The sequence below is a fragment of the Fusarium pseudograminearum genome, chromosome 3, assembly GCF_000303195.2.
Source record: "Fusarium pseudograminearum CS3096 chromosome 3, whole genome shotgun sequence".
NCBI classification, from domain to species: Eukaryota; Fungi; Ascomycota; class Sordariomycetes; order Hypocreales; family Nectriaceae; genus Fusarium; species Fusarium pseudograminearum.
The window spans coordinates 6,865,539-6,883,256 of NC_031953.1; the positions used below are offsets into that span (position 1 = coordinate 6,865,539).

The window sequence follows — 17,718 nt, forward strand, 5'->3', positions numbered from 1 at the left end:
ATCAGGGGAGAATAGGACCCTGACCCCTTTCTAGTCCACGTGGAGATGGCGACTGTCTTTTCCTTGTTCAACGTATCCATGCATGCATTGTCGCACACGGCTTAGCCGACGCTTCTGCCCTTGAACTTGACATCTGCTGATGGCGGCCTTTGTTCCGCTATATCCGATGGCTTGAAGAGATTAAAATGCCAAGAGTTCTATCAATATGACTGATTGTATAGGTGAAGTGCTTGACAGCGCATTTACAGATATCGTGATGGGCGTCGATTACCTTGAACATGATCATTAGCCTTCATGATCTTTCCTGCCAAACGGAACATTGCTTCGGTATTGTTCTTCCGTTAGAAAAGAACTTTTGAATATTGTTTAATTTGTGAATGTCATCGGAAGAAAGACTAGACTGCGCAGATTCAAGACATTGACTCGCGCTGAGATATCCGATCCATTTATGGTCTTTCGTCTCGCCTTCTTCCCCGGGCTTCAATTCCGCTCGCCAAACCGTTTTCTAATTCCGCAAGCGACCCACCATGTAAATGACCATTATAGCAATGATCGGCTTGAGTCAGGGAATAGGCGATGATAATCCGATCCTAGAAAGGCGCGTCAAGTGATCCGGTTCCAGTAGTACGGGGTAGACTAGGACCATAGTGCCCCTTTGAGAGTTAGCACAGAATCCATGTTAAGGTCCAAGGCTCTGACTGGAACACTAGCATAAACTCTATTGATAAGTTGAAATGATGCGACGAGCATTCGTTTACGTACGCTACCTGTAGCTTCGCAAGCCACAGTCTTTTTACGAAAATGAGAGACCCTCTTTGATGCAGGCACGGAAAAGACTATCAGGTAATAAAAGTGATCTAATAGTAATTGCATCCTTGCTTTGTCTCACATGCCATGTGGAAAGTTCAGATATGGCTTGGAATGCTGATCTCTTATTGTATCTCCAAGCCATTGATTGATCGCAAAGTTGGGGTACGAACAAGTCCGCTTCAGTCTGAGATACATGCTAGCTGGTATTGTCCCGGGGATAGAACAAACCTTCCCGTCAGTGGTTTCCTTCCCCATTGGCATTAGTCGACGCCCCGGCTAACGTGTTGCAACCATCACCACACCCAAACTCAGCCCACACCTTAGATGTCAGGGCTAAGAGCAGCTAACCTGTGTTGGCCAATATCCCCTCCTTACCCTAGCCGTCATGCGTTGCCGACCCGAACGACTGGACATAAGATCAGCGTGGGTGATCGCAAGTCGATCTCCATCTTGTTCCTCATTTGTCTTGTCACTTTTCATTTTCTGAGACGAACAATTCTCGCAGCAACCGCTGCATTTGTCGTGACTCGCCATGGACTATTTTGAGGTGTGTTGGTCCATCTTCAGCACCATTTGCTTGGTGAACGTTGTCTTTGGTGTTCTGGTCTGCGAAATCACCACCTTTACTGTCTTGGCTGCTGTGCCCATCTTCTCATCTGCTGCGGGCGCCATCGCCAACGGTCTTTGCTACTATGTCTACTACGAAAAGCACCCCGTTGTCAATGAAGTTGTCGCCGCTGTTTTCTCTGATTTCTTCTGGCTGGTAGGTTAATTGGTCACGCGATGCCTGCCCTCAGCGCTTATTAACAGTCTGAATAGCTACAAGAAGCAAGTTTGTTATTGTACAGTTACATTATCCTACAACGAGTCCTTCGACCTAAACAGTGGCGCATTTTCTCAATCATCTTTTGGAGTTTGATGGTCTGCACTGCCATAACCCGAGTTTTTATCGCCATTTACCGAGCCAAATTCCTCATTCAAGGCGTGCATGAATACGAGGTCATCATTAATTATCTACATATCGGCTACTTTACATTTATGGCCATCTCGGAATGTCTCAGCGCCTATTTCCTTGTCGTCATCTTCGCTTCCGCCAAGACATCGAGTATGAGCGCGGCACTCAAAGTCGGTCTTCTTCGTTATCTGACACGCAGTACTGAGATGCGCGTTGCTTTCTTGGCATTGATCGGTGTTGTTCGGACGATTATCCATCCTTTTCAGACTCCAGGACAAAAGGCAGTCAACATTGCTAGTCAGCTTGATCGTTTTCTTTATGCTCTCTTTTGTCTTTACCCAATTGTTTTATAGTAAGTCAATCTGCTTTTGAGCACTTATCCAATCTAACAAGGTTCCAGCTTTGACACCCTTGCCTCCAAACTCCGATTCAACGAGGACAGGTCGATATATACACACAGCGATCAGGCAGGGAACCCTACGCGCTACGGAATGAATACAACGCAGACTCAGACCCGATGCTACACCACAAAGTCCAACTACGCATCCAAGATGTATGGTGGCGATGTCGGAAACGAAGGGAACAATTCACAAGAACAAATAGTTCCACCGAATGGTTCAAATCGATCAGAGATCTCCGAGGTGGAGTTGCAGGATATTGATGTGGAGGGACTTGTCATTAGAAAGACAACTGAGGTCACTGTCACATAAACAGGAATGGCCCATACTAAGCCTAGACTTACTGTAAATTTCCCAATGAATAATTCATAAGATTAATTATACTAATAAGAGTTACCCCGTCTTCTATATCTATTCGTGCATTAATTTAAATTATTAAACAAGTTTCTTAATAAAGAGCTATTAAACCTCAGAATCGAGCTGTATCCAGTATGAAGTTAGTAAAAGGTAATCTGTCACCTGTGTCAGCGATTTCCTTGATCTATTTTCGGTATTAGTCTTAAACCTATACAGAAATAAAGACTGGAGAAAGGGATAGAGCCTAGCAAGAGTATTCTGCTAGAGCCCGCAGTATACAACCTGTTTGTATTCCATTCATATTTTGCATGTGACTAATGTTCCCCCGGTGTTACTTGACTAGGTTCCAGAATGGCTAATAGTTGGCTTGGCATGTTATGTTCTTCATATACGACTGAACGAAAGTGAGATTAGGTATTTGATGGTTTATACAACGTTAAAAAAAAGCGTGAGATTAGGTAGATGTGTGGGATTTAGACAGTCATTAGTAGATAAAAAGAGCAAAGAGAGAATAGTTTCGGGCTAAAACTATTCCGTATGCTTTTGCAGATCCTGCCGATGGATGCACGTGATAAAGACTTATGTATAAATTCAGACTCACTACTTTCCATCGTCTTTCAGATCTTGATCTTCTCTTGCAAGCATCTTCATCTACCTCGCCTCTAGTTCACTACAAGCCGCAACGGGAAATACGAAAACACTGAACCAGTTCCAGGTCCCAATACAAACAAACATAATGGTAATCGTGGATCGACACCCCTATGCCTCTTATCTTGGTTTTTTGTATCACTTTATACAATGTAAGATATCTCTAATCAGCTCAACAGCCTATCTCCGCAGATCTAGTCCCTGAAGGTTGGACTACAGAGTCTCAAGAGATGAATAAGGACTTCTACTGGGGAAATGAAGGGATGGGTACGTTGGCTGCAGCCTCTGTTGGTATCACCAATCCAGAAGCTCTCATGATCAAGGGCAAAGAAGAGGGAGGGGATGCCTATCTGTTCCAAGACGCGAACGGGGTCTACATGTGGAGTATGACCACAGATGAAGTGTACAAGTACACCAAGCCTACCAATCGCGATGATATACTAGCCGAGATGCGTAAGTATGCAGGTGGCGGAAAGGTGGAAATAACGTTGATGCCTCAACGTTCTTAGATGACTGCATGAGTAGAGTGCCGGTTCATTGAGTCAATACACAGACAACAACGATAGGACACAATACAACGTTTTGCGTCATGTTACATGGAAAACTCTTGCTTAGCATTCATCGGTTTTGTAGTGCGTCTCAAAAACGCAATATCTGCATAGAAAAGGTCCCATGCATTGATCTTGGCATGCTATCAGCCCAACTAGTCGCTTTACTACAACTGGCCACTGTTAACACAAGCTTGTTGCAGTTACAGACGGCACAGAGAATCCAGTTAACCTCTCTACCAGGCGGTCTAATAGCGCCGAGTAATGACAAAGGATGTAAATCAATGGCTGAGACATGCGGCAAGATATCTGACGTGTTTCGCACTAGTAGCTGGAGTATCCGCATAATCACTAAGGGATCACAAATGTGTGCACTTCCTCGTTGCGAATTTAGGAAAACCGACAACTGGCATGTTTGGTAATTACAGGTAGTTTATAAATACAAAAACATGACTGAACTGGAATGCGTGCATGTACTTGGGCTATGGGAGATTTAAATCTCGCAACAACATCATGAGTATTGGCAGAATGATGTAGTGTGTGAGACATGCAGGTCTGGTGGCATCCAGTAGTGCGTAGATCGAAACTGGCCCGCATTATTTGCGGACGTGGGACACGGCACAGAGCAGACAATCTCAGCTGAGCCTCATTGCTACGGCAAACCGATCGAAAGAGTGATTAATACTGAATAGTGCGTAGACTTTGATACTCAAGCTAACATAGAACTAGAAGCATAGCCTTGCGGCCCGCCCCATAGTCACGCACATTGCATTGACGCAGAAACCTACTATCATGTTACTTGACCCGTGGCTTACTGACTTGAATACTGTCATTTTTGTCCACTTTTTCACTTCTGAGATATTTTTGTTAAACTCCTATTTCTGTTCAGAGTCGTTATCTACATGAGAGGTACTTTCAAATAGGTTATAGGAGTAATTGACCCGCTTTCATAACCTGAATGGAGTTTAGTCTTGGTTCTGGGGATCACCGGGCCAACTCAACATGGACACAACATGTTCAGGATTTCATAAGCCGCTCTTTCTTCTCTCAAACAAGCCTGATAAATGGCAATATACTCCCACTGTGTGCCATTGTTGATATATAACTCGTTGGCATGTTATCCTACAACTGTCAAATATGCGGCGTGGACATGGCTATTGCCCGCATCCGGACAGCTGATGAGCCACAAGATGCAGCGTGGAATATAGATGGGGCTAACTACATAGGATGGAGTAACAGGTTTTGGGAGGGTGAGGCCAAGGACGAAGAATGCAGAGACTGTACCACGATAGATCGTACACCAGCTGATCCCCAGATTTTACTGTGGGAGTCACTGCCCTGCTGGCCAGAAGATGATGACCCGAACGACCCAGACTGGCTCCCTGGCGAAGATTCGCAAACTGACAGTGATCCTCTCGAATATGACTCAGGATACGAGCAGTCAGATGATAATGAGAGCGACTGCGATAGAGTTGACCGCGACTCAGTCAATGAGGATCATGATGGTGTTAACGAGTTGTGTCCCATGTCGCAACTTTGCGATCAACCACGACCCGAACGTCTCCCGAACGGGACCTGGTACAACAACAAGATATTTTACACGGGAAATCGTCAAGCTCCGATCTTCGGAGACTTCCCTGGCGAAAACGCGCACAAGGTTCCGTCCGAGCACATCGCCTCCCCTTCGTGCCAGAGCCTTCAGGGCATTAACGGACACAGACTGAGCGTGGCGGAAATGAAGAACTGTCGCAATGTGCGTTTCTTGATACCGAAACTTCATAACTGGAAGCTTGGAGATGACGAAAGACTCATGGAAGAAGACAGTCTTTTCTGTCTTTCGGGCGAGTCGAATGGTTCCAATGTCATAGAGGACAGATATTTCGTTCCTTGGAAATCATTTTATCCGCCACGAAACGGATTGCGAGAATTGAGTTGCAGCTGGCAAATGATAAATGAAGGCGCTGATGTAGGTACTTTCCACGACATACTAGGAACTCATCTAACGCGGAGACAGGGATCAGATGCTTTATATCCGCTCCCGGTCCATTCTTACTGTCTCGATATATACGCAAAGGCATCATACCAGAGAATGGGCAAGGTTGATCTGGATGGACTCTGGCATTGGCGAGAGATAGAAACCCAACTTCACTCGGACCAGAAGTCTTTTCCAAACCGTGCAGAGATATCAAAGGCCCGCGAGCATTGGGATTTTCCATGGCGTCATTATACCGGAGACGAATGGCTTGCGGCGAATCCGGTCGAGGTTCCAGGCATGAACAAGATTCTGAAGTCTTGCCTAGACGTGACAATATGTCAGAGATCCACCCAACGCGAGGCATCAATTATCCACCTCCTCCCAAAGGAATTGTTAGATCAGATATTCGACCTTCTCAGCCCTACAGACATCAACTCGGTAGCAAATACCTGCCACAAGATGTATCAACTCGCTCAGTCAAGATTTAGAGAGATCGTGCGCAAGGACATGACCTGGCTATGGGAGATACTAGAGGGTAGCCAGTATCCGGACTCGCCAGATCGACCCGTAGCCTGGGATCCTCTGTGTCCATTGGGCATCCCGCCGCCTAATTTACCTGTTGGCCTTGAGAAGGAAGAAGCGGAGGATGAGTTATGGGCAGAAATCATTGCTGAATATCCAGAGATGGAAGAAGTTGCCAATGCAGTGAAGGTGACCAGTACAAAGCGCCGAGATGAGATATTGGCGCCCTACGAGGAAAAGCTAGAGTCCCTGTCGCAAATGTGGCAGGACTTCCGTGCGGGTGTGGAAACGTGGATCCGTAGTTCACGGAACCATACTGATGAGGTTGATTGGGGACGCACGTGGAGGATCTTTAACCCCAAAACAACCTTGCTACCAGGTGTGCGGAACCGAGCAAGAATTTGGGAAGACTGTCAACAGATTATGTGCCATGTGGCATCAGCACGCGAGAGTGGCCAAATTGACAAGATGTATCCAGACCTGTTGGCCAAGTTGGCAGATCCGTCTCACCCGGGTTGGAGCATGGATCCAGACGTCAATGGATGGTAGTAAATTACAGGAGTCTGAATTCACCAGCTACATTCCAATTTGAACTGCAAATGAAGTACTGTATAGTATTCTGGCTCAGACTATCGCATGGTAAACGATCATTATTTCTTGCAGTAATGTGAGATTGGTACTTGTTAATAAATTATTCTCTCAACTGATATGTAAGTCTCTCCAATTTATCTTGCAACTTCCTTACAGACCAATGATCTTCCCCAAACACCTTTACCTTGCCATCCCTAGCCACCAAATAAAGATTCCTCGCTTCACGACGACACCCCCAAATCTCAAGAATACCCGCCATGCGTTTCGCTATCCAACAATAAGGAAAACTGCTCTCGTCCCAGATTCCCGCTACCGTACAGAGAAGTTGTCTAAATATTTGGAACGCGTTTGAGAGATCTTTGTTCGCAAGCTCGATCCTGGCAGCTGTTCGTTGGGGTGTTTCGTCTTCGGGACTATAGTACACATCTGCCTTGCAGTCGTGAGAAACAAGTAGCTGTGGGCGGTCGGGGTTGGGTGTGCACGAGGACAATATTTCTCGGCCGCGCTCGTCGAGTAGATCTGCTTGGACAACTGCGTTCCACATGTATCCTATTCCCAGTTCTACACTGCTGTTAGACCAAGTATAAGTAAAGTGATGGACGAGCATACCAGTATAGAGAAGCTTGTGATACCTCGCCCCTTCCTTGTTTACTTCGCTTTCCCACTCTTTGCAATGGCGGGTATAGCACTCGGGCTTGCTATCAATGTCAGGAAAAGCACGGTATCACAACAGAGGCGTAGATCACCTACATCCTCAGAGCATTGAGTCTGTCCATGAGCCTCTGTTCCTCTAGACTCCCGTTTGCTCCCAAGCTGTAAACATTTGCCTCTTCGTTCTGATTGTCAAGCAGACTGGGTTCCCGCAATGGCAGAACCTTCATAACTTCCACACATCTCTTTAACTCCTTTCCAACCTTGATATCGTCCAGGTATGCCAAAGTGTCGGCTTCCATATCTTCAGTCTTCTTGTAATCGAACAGCTTCACAGCTTCAAGGCCTTGGTCCACATCGAAGCGGTAATATCGAACACTGTTGATTCCGAATTGCTCGGCCACATTTCTGTGGATGGTAGCTGTGCCAGTGACAATATTCTTCATCACCTCGATAGCTTTGACTGGAGCCCGGATCTTCGCAGAGAGACCTTCCATGACGGTGTCGTTGTCCATACGGACGATCTTACCCATGCCTGTTCCGAGGCTGAGGAACACTCCGACATCAGTGTGGAGCGATAGATAGTGATCTCCCTCCCAGAGACTTCTAGCCTCTTGAAGAATGAGATCACTGGGGTTGTTGTATCCAAAACCTGCATCGATGTATCGAATTTGTTTTCCAGGTGGGCCATGGACAAAAGGCTCAAAGATTGTTGTTGCGGCTGACGTAGCCCTGACAGCCTCCCAGATTGTCCATTTCTTTGGGTTGGGATCTTTATCTTCGTTGATGTAAGTGCGAAGTGCTGTGGCTGATTGCTGAACCACATTCTTGAATGGTAAGGTGTAAACAACACTGTTAATGGCACCAGTCAGCGACCATGTTGACGATAAGAAATGTGTACTCACGTTTTACAAGCATCGTCTTCAAGGGGATCCAAAAGCGGAGCATCCTCGTTGCCCAAATACTTCAACACGACAGCTTTTGTTTCACGGACGAGCACCTTCTCATCGAACATGTACTCGCCGTGGCGTCGTTTGCCAAAGACAATACTGCCTAGTCGTTGATACTCAGTGATGCAATCGTCGATGCTCATTCTCATTCGGCCAAGCATCAATGCGATAATACTACAGACAAAGTCAGCTCCCGTTGGATTGTGTAAGTGCAATCTTATTTACCCGCCAGTACTTGTTCCACCGATAAGATCAAAATATTGATATGGCTGCAGATCGCGTCTCTTCATCTTTGATCCTACTTTTTCCATGACATTTTTGAGAATGAACAGAGACGAGAGACCTCTGACCCCACCTCCATCTTCGATAAGTCAGCGTAAGGGTGTTTGGGCAGACGAGGGGTGAAGGCTTACCAAGAGACAGAAACTTGAGTTCTTTGGTAGAATCTGAAGACATATCGGGCGGTGGAGTTAATAATGCTAATAAGGTCGATGAACTTCGGTATAATGTGACGATCACTAAGATTTGTACCGCACTTATAGGTCTGTGAAGGATCTCTTATGTATTTATGTGTAGCATTGTGAAGCCACGCAGCCTCTTTGGGGTCTAGAATCAGAGCTGGTATGTCATTGAACGTAGTTTCGGAACAGAGTAGGGCTGTGCCAAGCATGATAAGGCTGATTTGAAGAGTGACGTACTTCAGTTTCGAGACACGTTTGTGGCTGCGTACGCTATCAAATCCAACATCTACCATAGCGCTCTGAAGGGTTGTGCTGGGCGTCGAGTTACGCTCGAATCCAATCAACGTCACATTTCAGCCCGCCCAGGTTCTTCGGCATGACAGTATTTTGACCGAGCAATTTAGTTGGCTCCTGGACTTGCTTTTTGAGGCCTCCTAATTGCGGCCGAGACAAGTCAATAGCCTCTCATTCGTAGCCTGGTGAGGTGAACGACACAACCCCTGCAGCTGAAGCGCTGTGGCGTTTGACGTTGTAACGTGTGGTCTCATGGCTCAAGCCAATATTGGTTCCAGGCTAAACGCAAGGCATCCTGCCTTGTAAGCTGTTGGTTCGCCAAAGGCTTTCTGCATAAAACCACTTTACAGGGAACCGTCCCTCTGGGATGTGTTGTCGTTGCAATTCATCTTGGCACAATGTCCACTACTACCAAAAGCCCAGAACAAGCCTGCGAAAAGGTCTTCGACAGGTTACGCAAACTTGCCGAGGAGTTAAAAAAACACGATCATCCTGAGATTCACTTCAACATTCTGCATAGTGCTCAGTATGTCGACCACCGTAAAATTGACGTACAGTTCAAGGCACAAGCCCGCCTTGCGCAAGCCGATGTAGCCCAAGAAGTCACCAGCACACTTGACAGCTGCAATCAACACCTGAAAGATTGCCATATCTTGTGCATGCGCATGGGTACACCGCAGTGGACAGCAGATTCGAACGCTCGATTGACCATGTCATGGAACTTCTTCTTTACCTATCTCAGCAAGGTAGCCCTGCTATTGCAACTCGAGCTGCTGGACGCACAAGTCTTCTTGGGACTTCATCGACAACCAGTACGTTAACCTCGTCAACTGGTGAATTAAAACTAACTCTTGAACAGCCAGCTGAAGCCACCACATCTCCGATTGCTCCACCTCAATCTTCAGCCCCGAACTTATCTTTTGCCCGTCGCGAGTCCATTCGAAGCAATGGTGGATCAGAAAACTTCACTATAGAAGAGCGAATGGAAAGAAGCCAACGAGCAGAGCGACAAAGACAGGCAAAGACACAGCAGAACCCATTGCTCGTTACTAGGACGGGAAACAAATTGAGAAAGTCAACCAGCCGTGCACCGTCGATCATCTTGGGCTTTACAGACAGCGGCAGCACCATCAGCAGCGACAGTGGTAGATCATCCCTCACAGTCTCTTCCAGTCTACCACAGGTGCCAGAAGAAAAGACGCCGGCGGTCTCAATAGTATGTTTCTATATGCCTCTATTGAATGGTAACTAACGGACAACAGCCTAGCATTCCAAGGACGCCTCCTCCAGAATACTCCAGGGATGACTGGGACGCCAAGACGTTAATCTCAATGAAGGACGACAAACCCTCGATACCAATAACACCCAAGGCTACCCCGTCTGTTCGATCAGTTGCTTCTGAGCCACAACTCAGCGACGCCAGCTTTGGAAGCAATCATACCCACTACAGTGGCAATGTCTTCAACATATACCCTGTAATGACTGGACCACCGCCAAATCAGTTTGGATACATGCCTTCAACTCAATACGGACATCTTCCATTTAGTCCTCCAGTACCACCTGGTTGGCAAATGCCGATGCCGGTTCCTCCTCCAACTCCTGTGCATTGCCCAATGGTTCCGGTCCCACAACTGCCTCCACCACGGGCGGCAGCTTACAAGCCAAGCAGATCCTCCCTTCGAGAGTCAGCAGCGTTGCATCTGTCACCATTCCCAGCGTTCTCGGTTGACTTGATAAAACCTTCAGCAAGATGTCCACATGGTATCAGGCACTTCAAGGGACACCCCAGTTGTCAGTGGGGCTGCTGTAGCTCGAGGGGATGTGGGCAATCGTATTATTGATCGAGAGCTCAGATACGGAGACACATTGATTCTTTACTTGTGTAGACTCAGAAGGAAGTCGATAACCACGATATAATGTATAATGAGAAACATGTAGAAATATATTAAGGCTTGTAGTCAGGTCGAGCCTCAACATCCCACCCCTTAATAAGAGGTCGCTCAGTATCAGTAGCCGACATACCCCAAGTTCCCTTCCCAACACTGCCGCTAGGATCAGGCTTGAATGCTTCAAAATCGACAAAGTCATTCTTTTCAGCCCCCCAAGTGAGGATACCAGTACCCCAATCACCCTCACATCCAAATCCGGTTCCAATGCTTGTTTGTCCCATGTACTGCAACATTCCAATTTCTTGATAGTGAATGAGAGGAAAGCCTGATAGTGTCTGTGGGATCCGTTTCTGAGTAGTTTTAGTAATGCCGTTCGCGGCGTATTCATTCACGCTGATGGTGAGATTATCCTGACTGTCGAAAAGCGCGACAATCTGGTCTTTTCCAGTCTTTCGTAGATCGCCGACCTATTACATAAAGCGTGAGTAACGAAGCTGGCACACGGAACAGATATTTTAAAACTCACAAGAACAATCTTGGAAGACTGAGGAGATGCTGAAATGGTGGCCTCATTTTGCGTAATAGTAGGCGCATCACCAGTGATATCCATTACATCAAGTTCCATCTTGGTTGTATCAGAGTCGCCTCTCTCAAAGGATGCAAGGGGAACACGATCCGAATCGCCATTCTTCAGTGTCTTGACAAAGTTGTAAACTTCCTTGGTGTTTGTAGCCGTCGTGTTCGACTTGAGTTTCCCATCATTTGCAACGAGGCTAATCTGAACAGCATTGTTGATGTCGAACTTGAGGATCGCAATGTTAGTGCCGGCTTCAGCTTTGAAATTACCTGTAAGAACTCGGACCAAGCTCGGAGATGTAGATAGTTCCGCCACCGATGCGTCTTTGAAGACATTGGTGGTTGCAAAGGCCCAGTTGATACAGGTAGCTCATACTTGACAACAACTGAAGAGAACTGTCGCGAGATAGCAAAGTTGATTCAAGGCAAAGCTAGTAACCGCATCGTGACTTATCCTAGCGGCGGTCGTAGCGAGCTCTCTTTCACCTTTGGCGACGCGTTTGGGGAGGCCACTTTCGGTCTTAACAGCGAGGGTTTGTCATTGGGCCCAGTACCTGGATCTAATGGCGACGCCATTAGAAGTCCTATCACATATATGAGCTTGGAGAACAGGAAGTATAATTGGGTTTTGGGTGGCATATTCATCGACAACATGATTTCTATTTACGATTATACAGGAGAGCCGCGTATTGGATTCGCTTCACGATCTAAGGTAGACCCAGTTGTTACGAAAACATAGTTTAGAACACAATGCAATGCAACTAAAAGAATAGTTGTCTCCGTCAATAAATTTTTTATTTCCAGTCCTCCTATTCTCACATTCTGTGTTTTGACCATTGTTCGGAACCGGTTCCTGGAATGGATTTCTGAAGTCTTGACAAGCACTCTGATAAGCAGTCCGACAAGAAGCTGGAGTCTGCTGATGTTGCAAAGACGAATAGAATTGAGAACCGTTCTTGATAGTGATCTGATCGTGATTCTTTACGTAACAACTCGAATCAAGAGTCCATATCGTCACACATGTCACAGTGAGTGTGAACCAGTCAACGTACATCTCTGTATATGCTACTTTGCAATTGGTTACCCTTTGGTGTATAAGAAGAAGATTCAATGTTGGAATAAATGTCAGACACAGAACCATGACCCATGTTATTCAGCAACCTTTTGAATCATCTCAATGAGTTGGTTTCCTCACAAGAACAACATAAAATATCCGGCGATACCAACAGTGACTCAGTCAACAGCGAAACGTATTTAAAGCATTGCAGTATCATGTTGTCTCCAAGTTTAAACTATACATAAACGAAGCCAACACCGACTATCAAGAGTATTAAACAAAGATGTGTACTGTAATTCATATTCGGCTCTACTGCCCTAATTGCGAAAGGTATACGTACTCGACGAACCAAACGGAGATGTGTCCGTATGTTCGTGTGGGTCAGTACTTTGCCTCATGCGGTTGTGAGACCTACCATGAATTCGCGACAGCCTATGGAGCGGTGTGTGATGAATGTATTGCACAAGGGGGCTGAGAAGGATAAGCAGAAGATTGAGCAGGGCTAAGAATGGATAACTAGTGTTAAGTTGGCCTGTATGGCGACCATTGATATGAGTCTCAAGTTTAGATTCAAATCTCTTACTAACAGTAACAAAACTTTAATTCACTGGGTTTGGTTTAATCAATAAAGTCCTCTTTGTGTTCACTTTCAGTGCTATAGACACACTGTAGTCTCAAAGTCACAGCATCTTCACCTGCTGCTGCAGACAGTAAACAGGAGCTGAAAATGGAAGATCAGCCTACTAGAGATACAATATACACAACCAAGTGAAGGAATGAAGTATTAAACTCTCCTTAAATGCTATCCCAAAAGCTCTTATTTGACACATTACCTTCAGAGGTCGATAGCTAATATCGTAACTCAGACGATAGCGAGTACCATGGACTCAATTTCAATCTAAGTATATTAATTCAGTCTGCAATTACCCTATCTGGCGTTAAGTAAGAATTAACAGTCGACATCGTCGTTAAACACGACAAGATAACCTACTTTCTTTATAAAATGTAAGATTTTATATACTAGGCTAGGTAGTTACCTGGTAAGAACTTCATGATAAACATAGTGACGCAGTAAACGTTAAAGTGTATATAAAGCTCTCCAATGCCGCAATTTCTTATTTGTCTACAAGTCCAAACTATACATACACTAGCAAAAGCAACAACAAGCATCAATATTTCTATTTATAAATAAACATGTGTTTTATAACCTGTACCCAGGTCTATTGCCCTACTTGTGAGACCAGATATGCCACAAACAACCAAACGGGCTTATGCGTTTATGTTCGACCCGGTCAGTCTTTTGAGTCATACGGTTTCTTTACCGAGCGTACATTTTATAGGGTATATGGAGAGGAATGTGAGGACTGCGGAGCACTAGCACAAGAGGGGAACTAAAAGAGGAGGAAGAACGAATCAGATTAAGTAATGACGACTACGATTAAGGTTGAACCTATGACGCTAGGGTACATGACTTAGAAGTTGTCATCAGTTGTTAGTGGGATCTTACCATTGTGTAAGCCAGTAAATTGATTTAGTGAACCTGGTACAGTTTATGAACTCTGATATCTGTTTCTTTATTAACACTTCTGATTACAAACAAAATTCAATTCGACCTGTATTAACACATTTGCTGAACACCTTTCCTCCTGGAGCTTTCAACGAGACAAGTGTTTAACCCCAAGATGCCACAGATGTGAATACGAAATATGGAGGCTGCAACAGAAGTACTGGATATTAACTAACGTTCAATGTCACTCACAGAAGCTAAGATCTGTTATATAACCCCCTTTCGCACAGCAACACCAAAGTCCGGGAATTCGAAAAGTGACTCAGTCTAAAAGAAAAAGCATAAATACCGCCAGTAGCCCTGCTAACATTCTAATCTTCTTAAACTCAAACCTTTAGATAAATAAACACAACACCCTCCACCGGATATATCGAACAAAGATGTGTTTTAGAACGCACACATCTATCGACTGCCCCGTTTGTGGTAACTCGAAACATGTCATGAACCTGACTAAAACTTGCACACTCATACCAAGAGGTGGGGGTCTAGGCAGCTGTGGCTTTGAGATTGAGGACCTATATTTTAGTGCGTATGGATCGGAATGTGATGAATGTAGACGGAAACGTGAAGAGGAAGAGGAGGAGGAGAGGAGGAGACGTAGAAGAGAAACCTAATTATCTCAGACCATAGTTGATATTGAATGCCTGGTGGTCCTTGAGAAGTTTTTATGGTTCTTGATCTTAGTCTTGTACATGCACTAGCTAATAACACAATTCCATGACAATTGTGTGGCGATACAAATGTCTAGACATAGACTATGAACCTGACCATATTCGTGTCGTTGGTATAGCAGTTTGCTAATTTATATACACTTGCCCCATGCAGAGACGTGAATTTGGCACCAGATTCTCACCTCCTATTAAGATTGTTAAAAAGCGTCACTGTCAAGATGACATATTTTAATCACTGCAATTGATTGAATGATCTTGATATATGGTGCCAAGTAAGGTGAAAGGAAGTAAAGTATCAAACGGGAATAATGAATGACAGTGATGGGCGGTTCTGGACGTCCGACTTCCATGGACTTTCTACTCTTATTTTATGCGTTGAGAAACTAGGAACCGTGATCAGTGAGTTAAAATATTAGATGTGTCTCAAACTGTCGATATGAATTTAACAACAATGTGCAATAAGCTGGATGGCTTAGTGAAAGAACAGTATCTGTGTTTCACGCCACCCCTGATAGCATATAAAGCTTAGGAGCTTATCAGCCAACTGAGACTATCCTCATACTCTCCATTGTCTTGATCTTCACTAACATCAAAGCATCAGCAAGGATCAACATTACCATAGTTCTTACCATAGACATTAGCATATGCCCACTATGTGTGAGGAATACCATACCATAACTCACTGCCCAAGATGCCAGGAGCAGTACTACCATTACATAACCACATCTATATGTTGCAATATTCCACTAGGCCGTGTCTACGGGGAATGCTCGTATAGCTAAGATAACCAAAAATGAAATTGGGTCGAAATGTGGAAAATATATACTTAAACGCGAAGCGTTCGAGCGATTCGCAAGGCTGGCTGCTGGTAGACTTTATAGAGTTGAAGAGAAAAGGGCTTAAGAGGGAAAGAAGTAGCTAATTATTCTTTCTGACACTGTTATACTGTCTAAGAACTCGTCGCCACAGTCGGGTAGTATAGATTGTGTATCTTGAATATTCTCGTTTGTTCTAGTTTCTTTGAACAGGTTCTCCCACGTCAGACCGGATATGCAAGGATCAACCGGAAGCGATATATTCCGGACCTCTAATCTCAGACCATGCCACCGTGCCTCTCGTCGTGATTTTAATCGCTCATCATTTATCCTACCATGCCATTTGAAGAAAAGACTTTGTGTGATTATATGCTGAATTGATCCTCGTTGTGAGACACAATGTCCCAAATCGCTGAGCCGACTAGCCAAGATAGGGGCATGACTCGAATAGAAGCAGGTCAACCCGCTACTATCTTGGAGCCTAGCCACTGGGTACAGAAGGGAGAGGTCAGTGAACCACAAAGAATGCAGAGCAATACATAATGCTGAATCATTTGATAAGGCCACCGATGCAAACAGCGACGATCTTGACACAGCTATCGACTCTGACGGTGATTCAACTTCAGCATCTATTACCTCCAGTATCCTTCAGTACAGAACTATCCATGGGCGCACTTATCACAGTGAGCAAGGGAATGCTCAGTATTGGTAAGCTCGATAGTGACTTAAAATCGCGCTAATGGAACCTGACAAGTCCACAAAGGGGGTCGAACGACGAGCAACAGAAAGATTTGATGGACCTCACGTAAGTTCTTTGCTCCCGTGATTTCGAGTTGAGATCTTGACAGGCTGCAGCCATCACATCCTCACCCTTGGGTTAGGTGATAAGCTTCATCTGGCTCCTCTGATTCAAGATGATGTGAAAGTAAGGAAATCGTGTTTTGTTATGGTGATATACTAATATTCTTGAAGCAAGTGATAGATATTGGAACTGGAACAGGTGAGACGATCCCAGCGCCCCATATTGAACCTCGCACTGATATGTAATGTCCAGGTATCTGGGCTATGTAAGCAAACATAGTATGAGCATTATCGCCCTCCGATTGACAATTTGATTCTAGTGATTTTGCCGATCAGTATCCAAACGCCGAAATTATTGGAACTGATCTTTCTCCAATCCAGCCTTCATGGATCCCGCCCAACCTTCAGTTGTAGGTACCGCCAAAACTAATGTGGTAGTAGCTAACATTCGACAGTATAATTGAGGACTGCACTCGCGAATGGACGTTCAAGTCTAGCTTTGCCGATTACATACATTCTAGATGGTTGATGGGTAGTATCGGGAACTGGGACTTCTTCTTCTCTGAGGCTTTCAGGGTATGCAAGCCTGGGGGGTGGGTTGAGAGTCACGAAGCTGCATCTACTATCAGCAGTGATGACAATACAGTCGACCCTAATTCGGCTATGGGACACTGGGGCAAGTTCTTTATTGAAGGTTCTAAAAAGATCGGAACAAGTTTCACAGTCGTCGAGGACGGCACTCAGAGAAAGGCCATGGAAAAAGCAGGATTCATCAACATTCAAGAATTTGACTTCAGGGTATGTTTCTACACTGTCAATCCATCGCTCTTATACTGACTGCCGATTAGAATCCAATTGGTAGTTGGCCAGATGATCCCGTTGAAAAGCAGATGGGATCTTATACTAAGCACGGTCTTGACACTGATAGCGAGGGCTTCGTTCTATTCATGGCACATACCCTCGGTTGGAGTAGGGAGGATATTCTTGCCTACGTTACGCAATTCAGACGCGAAATACGATCTGGCAAACATCATGGATATTTTGCGCAAAAGGTTGTTTGGGGGCAGAAGCCTAAGTGATGGCTAGAGAGAATGTTTGGAACCTGAACTTTGACAAACACGAGATGGTGATTATTCATGGTGTTCTTCGTTTCTTCTTCTTCTTATATTGTTTTACAAAAAC

At 45.1% G+C, this 17,718-nt stretch overlaps 7 protein-coding genes across 7 annotated transcripts; 5 read left to right on the plus strand and 2 right to left on the minus strand.

Annotated features, from left to right (window-relative positions):
- Positions 1-1,342: 1,342 nt before the first annotated feature.
- FPSE_02842 (uncharacterized protein) lies at positions 1,343-2,475 on the plus strand (the record flags this gene model as incomplete). Its single annotated transcript, XM_009255961.1, has 3 exons — positions 1,343-1,573; positions 1,630-2,117; positions 2,166-2,475. The coding sequence occupies 3 exons, from the start codon at positions 1,343-1,345 to the stop codon at positions 2,473-2,475; spliced, it is 1,029 nt and encodes a 342-aa protein (XP_009254236.1).
- Positions 2,476-3,256: 781 nt separating this feature from the next.
- On the plus strand, positions 3,257-3,709 carry FPSE_02841 (uncharacterized protein; the record flags this gene model as incomplete). The annotated part of the gene is made up of 3 exons (XM_009255960.1): positions 3,257-3,259; positions 3,348-3,621; positions 3,678-3,709. 3 exons carry the CDS (start codon positions 3,257-3,259, stop codon positions 3,707-3,709), a joined length of 309 nt encoding a protein of 102 aa, XP_009254235.1.
- A 1,157-nt stretch (positions 3,710-4,866) lies between these two features.
- On the plus strand, positions 4,867-6,762 carry FPSE_02840 (uncharacterized protein; the record flags this gene model as incomplete). Its single annotated transcript, XM_009255959.1, has 2 exons — positions 4,867-5,682; positions 5,731-6,762. 2 exons carry the CDS (start codon positions 4,867-4,869, stop codon positions 6,760-6,762), a joined length of 1,848 nt encoding a protein of 615 aa, XP_009254234.1.
- Positions 6,763-6,904: 142 nt separating this feature from the next.
- Positions 6,905-8,861, minus strand: FPSE_02839 (uncharacterized protein; the record flags this gene model as incomplete). Its single annotated transcript, XM_009255958.1, has 6 exons — positions 6,905-7,365; positions 7,414-7,502; positions 7,555-8,307; positions 8,361-8,579; positions 8,631-8,766; positions 8,819-8,861. The coding sequence occupies 6 exons, from the start codon at positions 8,859-8,861 to the stop codon at positions 6,905-6,907; spliced, it is 1,701 nt and encodes a 566-aa protein (XP_009254233.1).
- A 697-nt stretch (positions 8,862-9,558) lies between these two features.
- FPSE_02838 (uncharacterized protein) lies at positions 9,559-10,889 on the plus strand (the record flags this gene model as incomplete). Its single annotated transcript, XM_009255957.1, has 4 exons — positions 9,559-9,972; positions 10,020-10,376; positions 10,423-10,776; positions 10,830-10,889. 4 exons carry the CDS (start codon positions 9,559-9,561, stop codon positions 10,887-10,889), a joined length of 1,185 nt encoding a protein of 394 aa, XP_009254232.1.
- Positions 10,890-11,105: 216 nt separating this feature from the next.
- FPSE_02837 (uncharacterized protein) lies at positions 11,106-12,773 on the minus strand (the record flags this gene model as incomplete). Its single annotated transcript, XM_009255956.1, has 4 exons — positions 11,106-11,516; positions 11,576-11,851; positions 11,896-12,021; positions 12,678-12,773. 4 exons carry the CDS (start codon positions 12,771-12,773, stop codon positions 11,106-11,108), a joined length of 909 nt encoding a protein of 302 aa, XP_009254231.1.
- Positions 12,774-16,134: 3,361 nt separating this feature from the next.
- Positions 16,135-17,615, plus strand: FPSE_02836 (uncharacterized protein; the record flags this gene model as incomplete). Its single annotated transcript, XM_009255955.1, has 9 exons — positions 16,135-16,242; positions 16,298-16,443; positions 16,499-16,540; positions 16,591-16,660; positions 16,708-16,735; positions 16,790-16,802; positions 16,857-16,946; positions 16,992-17,334; positions 17,385-17,615. 9 exons carry the CDS (start codon positions 16,135-16,137, stop codon positions 17,613-17,615), a joined length of 1,071 nt encoding a protein of 356 aa, XP_009254230.1.
- Positions 17,616-17,718: the final 103 nt, after the last annotated feature.